The sequence below is a fragment of the Tiliqua scincoides genome, chromosome 1, assembly GCF_035046505.1.
Source record: "Tiliqua scincoides isolate rTilSci1 chromosome 1, rTilSci1.hap2, whole genome shotgun sequence".
Classification (NCBI taxonomy): Eukaryota; Metazoa; Chordata; class Lepidosauria; order Squamata; family Scincidae; genus Tiliqua; species Tiliqua scincoides.
Genome location: NC_089821.1, coordinates 134,612,695 through 134,627,457, shown reverse-complemented (window position 1 = coordinate 134,627,457; position 14,763 = coordinate 134,612,695). Strand labels below are relative to the sequence as shown.

Below are 14,763 nucleotides of genomic sequence, written 5' to 3'. Positions count from 1 at the left end.
AAGGAAGCTTTCATGATATAACAATGGGAAATGATTCCCATACTGGGTGATTTGCATTCAGAGCAAGAAACAATATGCATGATTGAAAACTAATCATTTAATCCAATATGTATACTTCAATGCTGTCTTGATTTCACAATTGGTGATCCTTCTTTGAAACTAACAAAAAGACTTTTTGTTTTGTGTCTAGGATTTAGAAGAATTCTGCTTTAAGTTTTGTGTCAATCATTTGACAGAAGCCACCCAGACTACAGCCTTTTGGCAAATGGATGGTTCTCTGCTAAAGGAGTTCATTGCTAAAGCAAGTAGATGTGGTGCCTTTAAGAACTGAAGGATGTAACAGTCTGTTTTGGATGGTGCAGCCATAGCTGAAGTGAAGTTTTCATGCATCTCTGGCTCATGTTTGTCAGTGAGGTAAACTGCATACCATAGAAAAACATTTTGTCCTATAGTTGTGCTGTTAAGAGTTCCAAATCGAGCAGTGAAGATCAATTTGGATTTGACAGCTCTAGATAACTGGACACGTCTACTGTATTGAACATGGTGGGAGGGAAAAGGATACCAGTGGGGAAAGTCCTAGATAAAGATTAGGCAGAATCTAATGGCAGAATTCTTCTCATGGCAGAAGTTATTTCCCCAGGAATGGCCTATTATCTGGTATGATCAGTGTAAGACCTCTTGGCTTTACTGCGTTTTATCTCAATCCTCATCTCTTGGGAATATAATTCTGAGGATTGGTGCCACTCCAGAATAGGATGGAATGTCATTTGGGGGCTGCCAAGAAAGAAGATCATTAAAACCTGCATATGCTACCATTCCCCCCCCCCCCCCATCACAAGTATCTTTTGTTAGAAAACAGTCCGCTGGTTTTAGGAGGTTTAAGACTTGCTGGCACTAAATGCCAGCTGTCGTCATTCATTCTTTGTAGAATGAAAGAAGGACAAAGTTTAAATACTTTGCTTTTGTATAAAAATATGTAACTATACCTATTTCAAATATATATTTTGATGGAAGCTTTCATCACAAGCTAGCAGGCAAGGACTCTTGTACATCAGTCTGTGTGAGGGAAAAAATGTACCAAGTCTATGGGAGTATGAAACAAAGAAAGAAAAGACTCAAAGAACAGTTTTAATTGGAATTGTTGCTTTACTGTCAAATTATATGATGCGGAGAGAAGTGTAAATAAAATTGTTAGAAACAAATGTCTAAAAATACTCTGAATTAAAATTATAATAAAATGGATTTTGCAAAGTGTGTGCTTTGTCTTTTTATCCATTGCCAAATGCTGCAGTTGTTATAGACAGGATGGTATATAACTTCTCTCGCCACTGGTGTTTAGGGAGACAGCTGTTTGGGCAATACTATCCTCAACTACTCAGTTTGTTCTGACAGTTCTTTTCCCCTGTAGAAAGTAATGGAGTGGAGTGAAGTAATAAAATCAGTAACACTGTACTGTTTTAAAATGGGTTAGAACAGGCACCCAACTGAGTGGTCACTTACAGAGCAAGGGAAAGGAGGGAGAACCTGCCACCTTGAAGAGGGTCCTGGCCAGCCTGCCTTGGGCATCACACCCACCAGCTCTAGATCACTGACAGGGCTCTCGAAATGGTAAAAGGTCCAGTAGCAGCAGCTGCAGAGCAATAGGGCCAAGCCTCAAAGCCCAGGTACCTGAGATGTGGAAGGCCAGGAACAACATTTCTGCAGCTTCTGTCCAGTCTTTTAGCACAGCCCATCCAAGCCAGTGACCAACAGCCATTCAAATCCCTTGGGGGAACTCTCACAGTGGGAAGAAAGGTGTAACTCCTGTTAAAGTGTGAAGGAACAGAGAACCCTCACCTCAGTTAATGTAAAATAAACCATCTCAATGACTCAAGTAAATTCTTTGTGCCACTGTGCCAAGGTCTGATTTGTTTGTCCAGACAGAAGAGGCATGGGGAGGGGTGGCCACATTGCACTGAGCCTGTCTAGACCCCCTGCAGTGGAAGCAGTGATCACTATGCCTGTCTTGGGGGGGTATTCACATCTGGCGTTTCAAACTGCTGCTGGAGTTCCCTGGTGCAAAATAGTTGTCTCTCTCAACTACCTCCTGTTCTCAGTTGAATCACTGTCACATGGGGCAGATTAAGCATTTTCTAGACTTCACAGAGCCTCATTAGGCCTGCCAAAAGGGAAAAACAGCAAAAGGAGAGTGCCTATTCACTTAAATGGAGGGGGTTAGTTTTCAGACTATGTATTTGTCCGGCTTGGTGAATTCAGTGCCAGTGTAAGTAGCTTAACTTGCAAAAGGACACATCTGACTTCTTTGCCTTGCCAAAAGGCTAGCAAAAACCTCTTTAAAAACAATTATAGAGGCCATTACTACAGCTGCAAAATATGTTACTGTTGTATGCTACCCTTTCTCCTTTGAGTTCATGGTGACTTCCACAGATATAGCTTATCTGATTTTCTCCTCACAGCAATCCTCTGACGTCGAGTTAGGCTTCAAGAAGATTTAAGTCATGGTCAAAGGAGCTTCATGGTGATTTGAATCCAGGTTGTCCTGCTCAAAGTGCATTATACTAGTGATCATAAAATACTTAACATGCTGTATAGCACTTCGTACGCACTAACTTAATGTGACAACAGCCCTTAAGATATTATTTCCCCTGTTGCAGGGCATGGCATGACTCTCCCAAGTCCACCTGGCAAGTTCATGGCTGAGGCAAACTATGAACCAGTGAAGGCCCAACTGAACTATGCTACAGCACCTTTCTTATGAGAACCATTCAGTGACTGATACTAGCTATAAACAAAGGTCTAGGAATACAACCTGTAGGAAAAATTCTCAAGAAATCCATGTACTGTATGTACGGTACAGCCTTTCAACCTAGCACCAAATAGGATTGAGAAAATCTTCACTGAAGTACATAATACTGAAACATTTCTTTAGGACCTGTAATGCACAAATTAACTGCATCAATGTCAGCAGCTATCAAAATGAGGGAAGGAAGAGGATTCTGTGCACATGTTTGTATCTACTGTTCCAGTACCTGACATAATTGGAACTGGAGAGAATCAAGATCTACTGGAGAGACCATCAAAAAGTTTATCTGTGCACTAGATGTTTGTAACTCCTCACCACAGATCCCTCAAGATTGGCTCTGCAGTTGTTGATAACTGGATTAGGTCCATTTGTGACCAAATCCAGACAGGTATGTGTTCCAGACAGTAGGAAGTATGCTAGAGAAACCTAAATATTTTTACCTTATCTTTTTAGTTTCACTCTTCCACAGAGCCGTCATCTCTTGTTGAAGTCAGTGGATACATAAGTCACCATATTGTATACAAACACCCTTTTATTAAATTCATTTTACAATTCTGTAAATAAATGCTTCAGTATTCAAACAATTGTGAATAAACAGTTGGCCCTCATCTTGCATACAATACATCTTGCATGCAAATTAAAGCAGCCCTCCCAAAAGAGAAAAATAAGTAGTGTAGGCAATTCCACCTGCCATTCAACTTACTTGGGCCCTAGAAATGAGAGAATGAAAGAATGAAGCTGCTGTTTCTTCAGTTCTCCCACTTCCCCTATGTCTCTTGTACAGTGATTTTGAATGTTAAAGAACATAAAATGTATTTGTTGGCTTTAAAGGAGTTTCAACTACAGTATATGCAATGTTGGCTTTATGCAGCAACCTCAAAATGTAACCCTCCAATAAGATGTGAGCAGGCTGTAATCATAAATACACAAGTGCCTATAGTTGTAGCAGATTCTCTTAATAAACATTTTCATAGGATGACAACATCTTGGGATTTCTGCTCTACCATGCAGTTACAACTATGTGAACATTTACTCACAATAAAGCCCATTCTATAAAACTGTAAGTAGAAAGTGCAGGGTTTGCCAAGTTCTTTTTGGAAAGTTAAACCAGTATGATTCATATCAGTTTAAAATGGTCTTGAAGCAGCAAACATTTATGAAGTGTAGCCACTGGTTTAAAATTCTGACAACTATAAAGAACTATCATCTGGTAATTTTGCCAAGGGCTCAGTTGCAAGTGTCAGAAATGGAAATTCTTTTACAAACGTGAAGAATATTCAGGACAAACCATTTCCCAAAGTTGCATGCCTTCTTCAAGAGGGAATATTTGATATCATCAGGTTTCTTTTACTCCAGGGTTCTCAAACTCCTTATCTTGGATAACCCACTGCATCATCTGAAGGATCTGTGGTCCACTGAGGCCAGGAGGATGCAACCTAAAATGCATGTAACCAGGAATTTGCTTCTGGGGCATGCCACAGTTCTTAGACTGTCACAACCTACCAGCAGAGTCACGACCTAATTTTTGGACCAGGAAGTGGCACACCACAGCCAATGAAGCAGGTTGTGCACCAGCACAACCCAGAAGCCACTTCCAGTTTGCACACCATTTTAAAGTAGCAGCTTCATAGTGATTGTGGCAGGCCCACAATCCTCCAAAAAGTCAGGGGGTGAGTCACAACCCACAATTTGAGAAACACTGTTCTACTCAATTCTAGCAAAGATGGGACAGATGCCAACCGTAATGCTGGAGATCATGGGTATAGGCTTCAAGTCACACATGGCTTTGTGCTTTCCCTTCCTGCCATGATCACTGAAGGAACAAAAAGTTAAAAGTGTCATGGCTGGAACAAAGGCTGTGATGATTAGAAAAAGAGTATGTATTATAAAAGAATGAATAGAAACAATTAAGACAACAAATTTTTGCTTTTCTATCTCAAAACAGTTTTATACAAGAATTTGATGAGAGTCCACTGAACAAGTGAATGCGGGTTATTTAGAGGCACTAGGTCTACCTTCTGGGGCAGGGAGTACTATTTCTTTCAAATTTTTTAGAAGTTCAATCTGAGTATCTAGTTTTTTCCTTGTGTCCAGTAGTTTCTGAATCTTTTCCTCTGCGTCTGTAAAAATTAACACAGATATTTAGTATAAACTACAAATGCAACAAATATATTCTCAAAAAACTCAATAGCAAAGCAAGAGTTATCTAAATACCATTCATGAGTTGACAAAGAAAAAAACCCTATCAAGACACAAAAAAGTGTTGAAGTACATTAAAGACACTGTAGCAAAAGCTTCCTTTTCACAGTAAAAGCAACAAAGCCTACTTCATCAAATGCATGAAGTATGACTTTTTTTTTTACAAAAAAAAGTTAAGAAATCAGGACAAAAAGCAAATAATTGCAACAATTACCTATATGTAAAGGTTAAACTATATAAGATAAGCACAGTGATGATTCACAGAAGCAGTGGGTGATTACACAATCTTTGCTAAAGGGCAGCCCAATTCTATGGTGCTCGGTGCCCATAGGAACAGTGGCACAGAAATGACTGCCACTGTATCCGATGGGCACCAAGGCATCCTCAGAGTCTCAGGGTAAGGGAATGTTTGTTCCCTTATCCTTGATAATAGTGCCGCAGCCCCAATGGGTCTCCTCGAATCTGTGCCTGCTACTGAGGGGGCGCAGACTCGAGGACCACCATATCAGGCCTCCCGGCCAGGGAGGGAAAACAGGATACAGTGGCACACTCTGCTGCCATCTCTGCCCCCCCTCCCAGGCTTGATCTTCTCCTCTGGTCCTTCTGACTAACAGGTCCCAGAAGTTGTTACTGGGGGACACCCATTTCACACCCTGGCCTTTGGTACATGGGGTTTCACAGTACTGTATCCCTAATGCTGTTTAACATATACATGAAACCACTGGAAGAGATAATCTGAAGGTTTTGAATTGGGTGCCACTAATATTCGGGATGACATCCAGCTATATTTCTCTTTGCCAGCCATATTGTGGTTTGTTATTCAGTTTAGTAGGTTGAATTATTGGTGGTGGATTTTATAGGGTCTTTAAACGCTTAATTGTGAATAAATGCACTGCACTGCGTTATACTGCTTGTTTTATTATCCTGTGCTTGCTGTTTTTAATGTTCTATAATTTTTTGTATTATAATTTTTTTATAAGCCCATTTGGGTGCCCAATAATGAGGAGGTGGGGTGTACATTTTTAAAATAAATAAAATACATACCAAAGCGAGCAGTTGTAAGTATGTTTTCAAACAGGTTGCAGTCAAAAAGTGATATTACTGTTTCTTCATATTCTAAGGGTGAACAGAAAAATGCTGGTACCTTTTCACAAACACAGATTTTGTGTTGCCAATAAAAGGGAAACAATACATACTAGAATTGGGCAAAATAAGTTCCGGAGGTTGAATGTAGCCCTCAAGTAACCCCAACCCAACTCATGACAGCTTCCCATCTGTGGCTAAACTATCCCTTCAGTCTGCAAGAACATGCCCCTCCATACACACCCCAATGCAGGCATGATTGATTTTTGCAACTTCTGTATAGCTGTGTAACTTCTGTATAGCTGCATTGATGATTGATATTGCAACTTCTGTATAACTGCATGCTCTCTGACCTTGTCTTAAGACTTGCTGCACCAACAAGCTGTACCATCAGTGTCACATTGATGGACAACTCAGTAATGCTAGTTGTCTTAAATATCATTGTCATCTGTTCAGTTGATTGTTAAATATTTTAGTACTGGGTGGGGAGTATCCTTTGGTTCTACCTCAGGTTCCAAAATGTTCAACAAATTAACAGAAAGTTTACTTATAAATTAGTAGTTGCTATCTAGTGGAACAGCCAAATTCCAGAATGTGACAACACCAACCGTCCTACATACCATCAGCAAACATTCTTGTTTATTAAAATATTGTTTAAATCAGTGTTTCTCAAAATTTGTCCCCCAACCATACCACTTCACATGGTGTACTTATTGGAAGTACCACCAGAAGTAACTGGCAATCACCATTTCCTTCCTGATTGGAAGGCCAGATGCAACATGACAAACACCAGTAAGAGGCCAGGGCAGATGAGAGGGCTTTTCTGAGCTCATAAGCACATACTGCAGCTCTGCTTGCCAAGCAGAACCTCCTACAGCTGCTTGTCAGGTTGCATTGCTGGTCTTGCTGACAGGCAGCAGGGGTTTGTAGGTCCTGTTAATACCACGGACACCACCTCAAGTATCCCGGTGGAACTAGTACCACTAGTTGAGAAACAATGGTTTAAATAGATTTCCAGAAAAGGCCCTTGTGGTGATGGTTACTCTGAATAAGATTGGAAAGTGGATTAAAAACTTGTGATCAAGAGAGAGTAACTGTTTTTCTATAAAACAAAATATGAGAAGATGTACGCTTCTAAAATCACCACTCCATCCCTCAGTAAGCAGGGTCTACAGTTGTACTAAGTCTTGTCTTTGGGTTCTCTACACTGCAAGTGTACACTGGAGCACAATGGGCCATGGAGCATACTACAGGTGCAACCTATTTATCCACGGATTTTTTATCTTTGGATTTGTCTCAATTTGAATGGGGTGGGGAGGATTGAAAGTCAGACACACCTTTGCCTCCTTTGCCCTGTGCTGGTATCTCACTCTGTTTCAAGGCAGCCCAAAACACTGCAAAAAGGCTTGCACAGGCAGGGAAATAGCCCTGGAGCCATGGAAGAGGTTCCCCTTGTGAAGGAACAGTAACACTCTTGGAGCCCCTGAGTCAGCAAAGAGGCTGAAGGGGGGGGGCAGAAAACCCTGTGTAACCAGAACATGTGCAGCAAGGTGGAGCTCTCTCTCTCTCTCTCTCTCTCTCACACACACACACACACAGGGGCAGGTAGTAACAGAGGGGATTGCTTTAAAAAAACCCAGGGAGTGTTTGGTGCATTTCCCCCCCCCTTCAGACTGAGATGGTGCAGGCTCCCCGTGCTCCAGCCTACATAAAACAAAACAGCCCAGCAAGCAAGTCTTCCCAGCAAGCCAAAGCATGAGATTTAGGCTACAATCTGATCCACACTTGACTAGAATGGGACCTCAGGCACGTGCTGAATCCCACAGGGGAGTTTCAAGAGAGATCTCCTCTGTGTAAGGGAACATTAGTTCTCTTGCCTGGGGATAAGCAACCACTACCTGCATGGGTCTACTCAGATCTGCACCAACTACTCCAGGACATAAGTCCAAGTGGACCTGGGAAGCAGATTGAGGCAGATAAGATATCAGCCAGCCAAGACTGAAGAGGAGAAGGGGAGACGGAAAACCTCTGTAGCCAGAACACGTGCAGAGAGGTGGAGCACACTCTCTCTCTCTCACACACACACACACACACACACACACACAGAGGCAGGTGCGGTAGCAACAGAGGGGATTGCTTTAAAAAACCCAGGGAGTGTTTGCTGAATTCCCCTCCCCTTCAGACTGAGATACTGGAGGCTCTCCTTGCTCCAAGGAAAAAAAACAGGAAGAAAGCAAGTCTTCCCAGCAAGCCAAAGCATGAGATTTAGGCTATGATCCGATCCACACTTTCCTGGGAGTAACCCCCATTGACTAGAATGGGACTTACTTCTGAGTAGGCAAGCATACGATTGGGCTCTCAGGCTACAATCCGATCCACACTTTTCTGAGAGACTACAATGGGGCTTACTTCTGAATAGAAATGCATAGGACTGGATTCTTAAAAGCTCAGCATCCCACCTGTGAAAGAAGCGGGGACAGCTGGCAATGGGGAGGGCTGAGTACAGAGCAGGGGAGGCGAAGGAGCAGAGGGGAGGAGATTGATAACAGCTGCCTTAATTTCCTTCCAGCCCCAAGTGTCAGGCTGCAGCGTATTTGTGTAACTCTATAGAATTTAGCACAACCCAGTGCAGGATCACTGAACGGAACTCACGAGTATAAATATGCTCCACCAGCATAAATGTGCTCCAATGTTCGGGGGGGGGGGGAATATTACTTGAAATGCAATAAGGTTTGGCTCAGCAACATACATTCTCTGCAGTAAACAGTTCCAAGCAGTCCAGGGTGAGACTTTCAACAAACAGCACAGCTAAATGAAGTACTGTACCTGCTTCTGAAGTGTTGTCATCCATCAGCTTCTCCTGTGCCAGGTGAAGAGTGTCTAGCATTTCCTGAAAAATTTCATCCAGGAGCCCAGCCTGCTTGCACTTTCTCACAAAGTCTATTCTTACTATTAAGAGAGAAGCACACACTTTTATTTGAAACATTTGTTTTCCAGCTGTTTCCACATGGAAACCAATGTCAAGCAAAGCACATCAGAGAAGACTGCACGGTCAGCATCAGCAATAGCATTCCAAGACCTTTGGAATTCCCTGCATTCCAGGACTGCCAAATCCTCACCAAATCCCTGCATTCCAGGACTGCCATTGCCTCACCTGCTGCCCTCCCCTTCCTCAGCAGCAGCATGCACTATGTTCCTCCCATGCTTACTGCATTTGAAAAGGAAGAGAACAGAGGAAAAGTGTTAAGGAGATGAGAGTGGTGGTCAAAACAGTCTCCTGGAAGATGCTCTAGGCCTCCACTCCATTCTCTTTCCCTTCCTTTTCTGCTCCATTCTCCCTCCTCCATTTCCCTGGTGGAGGCAGGAGCGGGATTGTCCCTCGCTACTGCTGGAGGCAGGGCCAACAGAAACATGGGCAGAGGTCCACGAACACAGGGATCCAGTCCCCAGACAGTCCCTGCCTTGCTGGAGTTTGGTCATCTCTTTTGGAGCTCCTCTTCAGTGATTTCAAAAGTGAAAGGAAAATTGTTCTCTTCAGCCTGTCTCAACTACCCTCCTTAGCCAAGTCAGGTTAATTGAGTTTTGTGGAGAAAGGAGCATTTATTTATCTGCTCGTGGACACAGCTGAGATCCCTGCTATCTTCACCGTACAAAAATTGACACTTTTTTCACCTATCGGGAAGGTAGCGCTTGCGCTAGCTTTTCCCACTGTGAGGGAACTTGTTGTTTGGCTGGGAGCACCTGATCTGTGCCTCTCTGAGGTGGCAGAAGGTTTGATGGAAAGCGGCAGACCGCTCAATCGATGCAGCACTCTTGCAGTTTTCAGGGGTGATCAGGCAGGACTCTTCATCAGTGCGCCCAGAGCCTGTCCAACACTCACAAGCATCAGCTCAGTTTTTTATCTCAGTGGGTGCCATTTTTTACCTCAGCTGTTCCCTGTTGGGGATTAAACAGGGGGGTGTCTGACTATAATTTTGTCTGATTTTACCGGAGGCTAGATACTGAAAAATAACCTACCACTAATTGTTACCGAAGAACTGTAGTCTCTAATTTATTAAAATCACAGTAAAAGATCATATTATTCTTTTTAAATTCTGACTTTCACCACCTTTTGTAAACACTATCAGAGTAAGTGCACTGTAAACAACATACCAGTAAAACAGTGGTTCCCAACCTGGTATTCATGTACTCCCAGGGACACTCAACAGGACCTTTAGGGGTACTTGAAAAAGAATGGCATAATGGCAGAAAAAAGCAGGTTGTGCTCCAGAATGCTTTGCAGGGCCAGCAGGGCAGGAAGGAAGGTAGCTGTGAAAGCCCCACCAATAGCTAGTTTTTGGTCATCAATTCATCTATGAACCAGTGATTGAAAACCAGTACAGTACAGTACCAGTACAGTAAAAAAGCTGAAACATAATATGGAAAGTGATCAACCACCCAAAATTTCTCAGGACACTTCTGGTGCAAAACAGTGCAAAGGCAGAGTCTTCTGTTCTTCAAACAGATAAAAAGAGAAAGTATGTGATGAATACAGGAAGTCTGGGTTTTCATAGAGAGGAGATGAGGGCTTGTAATATTACAAACATTTTGCTAATTTGAAGGGTACAATTTTGTAAACGGGCTGCCAAGGGATATGCAAGTGAAAAAGGTTGGGAACCACTGCAGGAGAACCATGAATCAAATCCACCTTTAAGGTGTCTGGTGTGTTAAGCCAGAAGCTCTACATACAACATACTAGTAAAGGAAAGGAGATAACTTTTTTTTAACGGAAGGGACATTGTCAACAATAAAAAACTTAATATATAGCTACTGAAAAGGATAACAATCAAGTTTAATAAAATCATACCTTTATGTTGGTCATGTTTTCTTCTAAGGACTTGTAAGCTTTCTTCTGCAAGTGTCTCCTTATCATACTGTAAAAAAGAGTTTTCTTTTAAGTGTGCATGTTTTCAATATTATTCACCCAACTTGGCTGAGGAGGATCAGAATACTAATGCTCAAGTTTTCCAGCTCTAATGCCACAAAACCTGTCTTTGTTTTTAATGAACTTAGAATCCAGTCCTATGCATGTTTATTCAGAAGCAAGTTCCACAACCAAAAGAATGGGCAAGCAGAAATTACTTGGAAGACAGGCAGCCCAATCCTAAGCTACATGGTGCGAAAGGCTGCAGCAGCACCAAAAATGGCACCAGAAGCCACCAGCAGCTCCTTGGGGGACATTCAACCACTTCCCCCAGGTAAAGAAAGTAACTCCACAATGGGGGTACTCAACTCTTCATCTGCTATTTAGCTGGCGCAGAGTAAGGACACCTTGTGTTGGACCGTGAGGCCCGACATGGAGCTCTGGATCCGGCAGAGCAGAGTTCTGTCCACCCCGCCCGCCCCACTGCTTCCCTCATCACGTCTTCATCCAGTCTTTCCAGCCTCTCTCCGCCCCGGAACACCTCCACTCACTTTTTTGCTACCCGGTGCTTCTCACAGGGTGGTGGTCCGCCAGCCTCCGACAAGCGGTGGCCCAGTGCAGACTCAAGCCAGCCAGCATTAATACAGGTCCAGCCTATTTATACACGGATTTGACTCAACACGAATGGCCCCTGCAAATGAGAAGGAATGTGCTGATCCCTGGGGAAGGGGAAAAATGCACCCCTTTAAAATCAGTTTAAAAAACTGAACAGTCCTTTAACAATAGCCTCCTTAATGAGAGAGAGAGAGAGAGAGAGAGAGAGAGAGAGAGGGCAGCTGGCTGACAATCCATCAATCCTTCTCTCTACAGCTGACCCCTCCCTTCCCCCTGAAAGAAAGATACTTTGCATTGGTGAAGGGAGGGGTCGGAGTGAAGCCCTTCTAAGCACTTTGAGACTGATTGTTGGATTGTCCTCTTAATGACTCTTATCTTACATCACAAAGGTCAGCAAGGCTGTTTTTAAATCACTGGAGTAAGGAAACTTTGTTTTTTAAATTGATTTGCTATAGTTTTTTGCCATCCATGTGAGTGCTTGGAATGGAACCCATGAGAATAATTAGTCTCAACCTGTATTCACAAGTGTGCCTTACAGCACATTTGCAACAGTGAACACTGGCAGTGAGTCAGCGCACATTCTACAGGATTGGGCCCGTAACTCCAAAGTATAGATACAAGAAAAGAAAGCATGACAAGTGCAAGCAAGGCAGTTTCATGAGTGGTCATTTGTACCATTACATGCTCTGTGCCTGCAGAGAGCAAATGTCAAGAACATTCTAGTGCTCAGAGTCAAGAAGCAGGCACTCCAGCCCCCTCACCTCAAGGGAAAAGATTTCACTTTCTGCTCCTGGAAAAGGTAGCGGAGGTAGTTATGGCTGCTATAAACTACAATAGTGGTGGTTATAACATAAACCTCCTCCCGCCTTGTTTATAGATGGGCAGGCACATCAGGGGAGTGTTTAAAGTGATCTCTGATACACACATACACACACACACCTTGGCAGTAGACCTGTTTTTCCATGGCTGGGTTTTAAAAGGGGGCAACTCAACTCAAGTCCCTTAGAGTCGTGAAAGGTCGACTCAGAAAATGCCTGTTACGACTCGTTTTTGAGTTGAGTCATGGGGGAGTGTGAGTCAAACTACACCTGACTTGCCCATCCCTGTCAAATAAATAAAGGTTGTTTATGCAGGATACTAATCCTTAAAGAAACATTTCACCATAAGGATTCTCTCTGGGAGGACTTTTGGCACCAAGGAGAAACTCCTGAAGTTTTCCTAAGGTCCTGCATGTGTTTCAGAGTCAATTTTTGGGCAATGCAGTGGAGGTCCAGCAATTAAGGAAACCAGATGCCATGCTAGCTGGAGGCACAGAAAAGAAATTTCCCTAAGCTAGAGGAAGTCTCTAGCTTAGTGAATCAAGTATCAATTCACACATTAAAATTCAGGCAAACCAAGATTACTAAGACTACCATGGTACTATGAAAGGATGCAACTGTTATGGATGACATGTTATGGATGACATGGGCAGCATCTTAAAGAGGGGAAATACATGCGGGTCTATCCTTAACTTCATCAAAGTGTTCTCCAAGTCCTGGTCTGCCTGATACAGAACAGTTGGTAGTTGGCATTCACAAACTATGGAAAGTTATCATGAACAACTGGAGACAGCTCCATTAATTGAAAACGGGAGACAGGTAGCAAAACTTAGACAAGGTGTTGGCATCCTTCAGTCTCGGAAGACTATGATATCGCGCTCTGAATGGTGCTTCTGGAACAGAGTGTCCTCTCCAGTGCATGAAGCCTGGGTAAAGTAGATATGGAGGATAGACTGTTTCCCATGCAGCAAATCCTCCCTCTCCATGTCGCTCTCCACGTTGCAAATCCTCCCTCTCCACATCGCTGAAATGGTCCAGTGGAAAGGCAGATGCCAATACGGTTGGTTCCAGCAGCGTCGCAGGAGTTGCCAGAACGTGACTGTGTTCAGCCATGAACTGCCTCAGGGACTGCGGCTCTGGATTTTGCCTCGAGGTTGTCTCCTGGAGCCTTTTCCATAACTGGATGTAGCCACAAGGCAGTGGAGGTTTGGGATCAGAGTTTTCCTTCTCTCCGATGAGCTGCCTTCCCAGGCTGACGAGTCCCATCTACCCAGTGGCTGTTTAGTCACCTCTTATGACAAGTACAGCTGAACTGAGGGCCTATTCTTATCCCCCAGCCCCCAGGGGTTAGACAAGGTGAGTGATCAACATTTCCAGCTCTGCTTGAGGACTTATCTGTCATTTCACGCTGCTCTGACTTGCTACTTGAATTGCTACAGGTGAAATCTTGTGGCTGAGGCACCATTCCCATAGGGCTATAAACAATATACATAATGATTGAAATGTTGTGCCCACTTCTTCATGTAATGTTTGGTGATGACAGCATTTGCTCCTAACTGAATCATCCTGCCCCAGCGTATTGGAAGGAAGCTAAGAATTGAATATTGTTGAGCAAACGGAGCTCCTTTCAGTTTGAGGTTGACACTTCTGAGAGTGTCAGCTCAGGAATAGAAAGCTAAAGGGGAACAGCTGAAGCTCCACCAGTGAAAAAAGTTCCAGGGAGAGAGTCTGGAACTTACAGCTCAATCCTGAGCTGCCTGGGGCACAGGGCTGTGGCGGCACAGAAAATGGCTGCCGCCACATCCTGTGCACTCCAAGCAGCCGCTGGGGGATCCTCGGGAGAAGGGGACTTTCATCTCCTTCCCCTGGGTAAACTGAGTAGCCCCGCAATGGGGCTACTTGATTCACCGCCAACCAAAAGGTTGGCAGTGAATCAAGTGCCTCTGTGTCAGGTGGTAAACCCCACACTTTGGGGTTTGGATCCAGCACCACTGATTCTGCCTCCTTCCCTCCCTGCCCCCGGTATGTCTCCTCCCTGCCCTCTCCCCACCCTCCACTCACCCCCCACACCTCCACTTACCTCTCCGCTGCTCAGCGGTCCATGTGACTGCTGAGCTGGGCTACCACCGACACTCGCCCGGCACTAGGGCCTGTGCCTTATGGCACATTTGCGACAGTGCATGCCGGCAATAAGCCGGCATGCTGAGCTCAGAATTGGGCTCTTAGTCTGTTGCAGTAAAAATAACAAAGAATCTTCTAGCACTTTGTGGTCCCTAAGTCCCACTGTGTGAGTGTGATCACCACCAGGCGCTGATAAGCCGGATAGCATGGGCCAGATAGCA

At 43.8% G+C, this 14,763-nt stretch overlaps 2 protein-coding genes across 8 annotated transcripts in view; one reads left to right on the top strand and one right to left on the bottom strand.

The window, feature by feature from the left end:
• RCBTB1 (RCC1 and BTB domain containing protein 1) overlaps positions 1-1,254 on the top strand; it is a 38,831-nt gene extending 37,577 nt beyond the window's left edge. For all 7 annotated transcript variants that reach the window (XM_066634013.1, XM_066633601.1, XM_066633431.1 and 4 more), the window contains one exon: positions 191-1,254. In XM_066634013.1, the coding sequence (XP_066490110.1) occupies positions 191-331 (141 nt within the window). In that variant the 3' untranslated portion in view covers positions 332-1,254. The remainder of the gene's footprint in view (positions 1-190) is intronic.
• Positions 1,255-3,317: 2,063 nt separating this feature from the next.
• The window catches only part of PHF11 (PHD finger protein 11), a 51,194-nt gene continuing 39,748 nt past the window's right edge, over positions 3,318-14,763 (bottom strand). Inside the window, exons 7-10 of the mRNA XM_066633294.1 lie at positions 10,932-10,998; positions 8,912-9,034; positions 6,047-6,118; positions 3,318-4,923 (exon numbers count right to left, since the gene is read on the bottom strand). Of these exons, the coding sequence (XP_066489391.1) occupies positions 4,796-4,923; positions 6,047-6,118; positions 8,912-9,034; positions 10,932-10,998 (390 nt within the window). The 3' untranslated portion in view covers positions 3,318-4,795. The remainder of the gene's footprint in view (positions 4,924-6,046; positions 6,119-8,911; positions 9,035-10,931; positions 10,999-14,763) is intronic.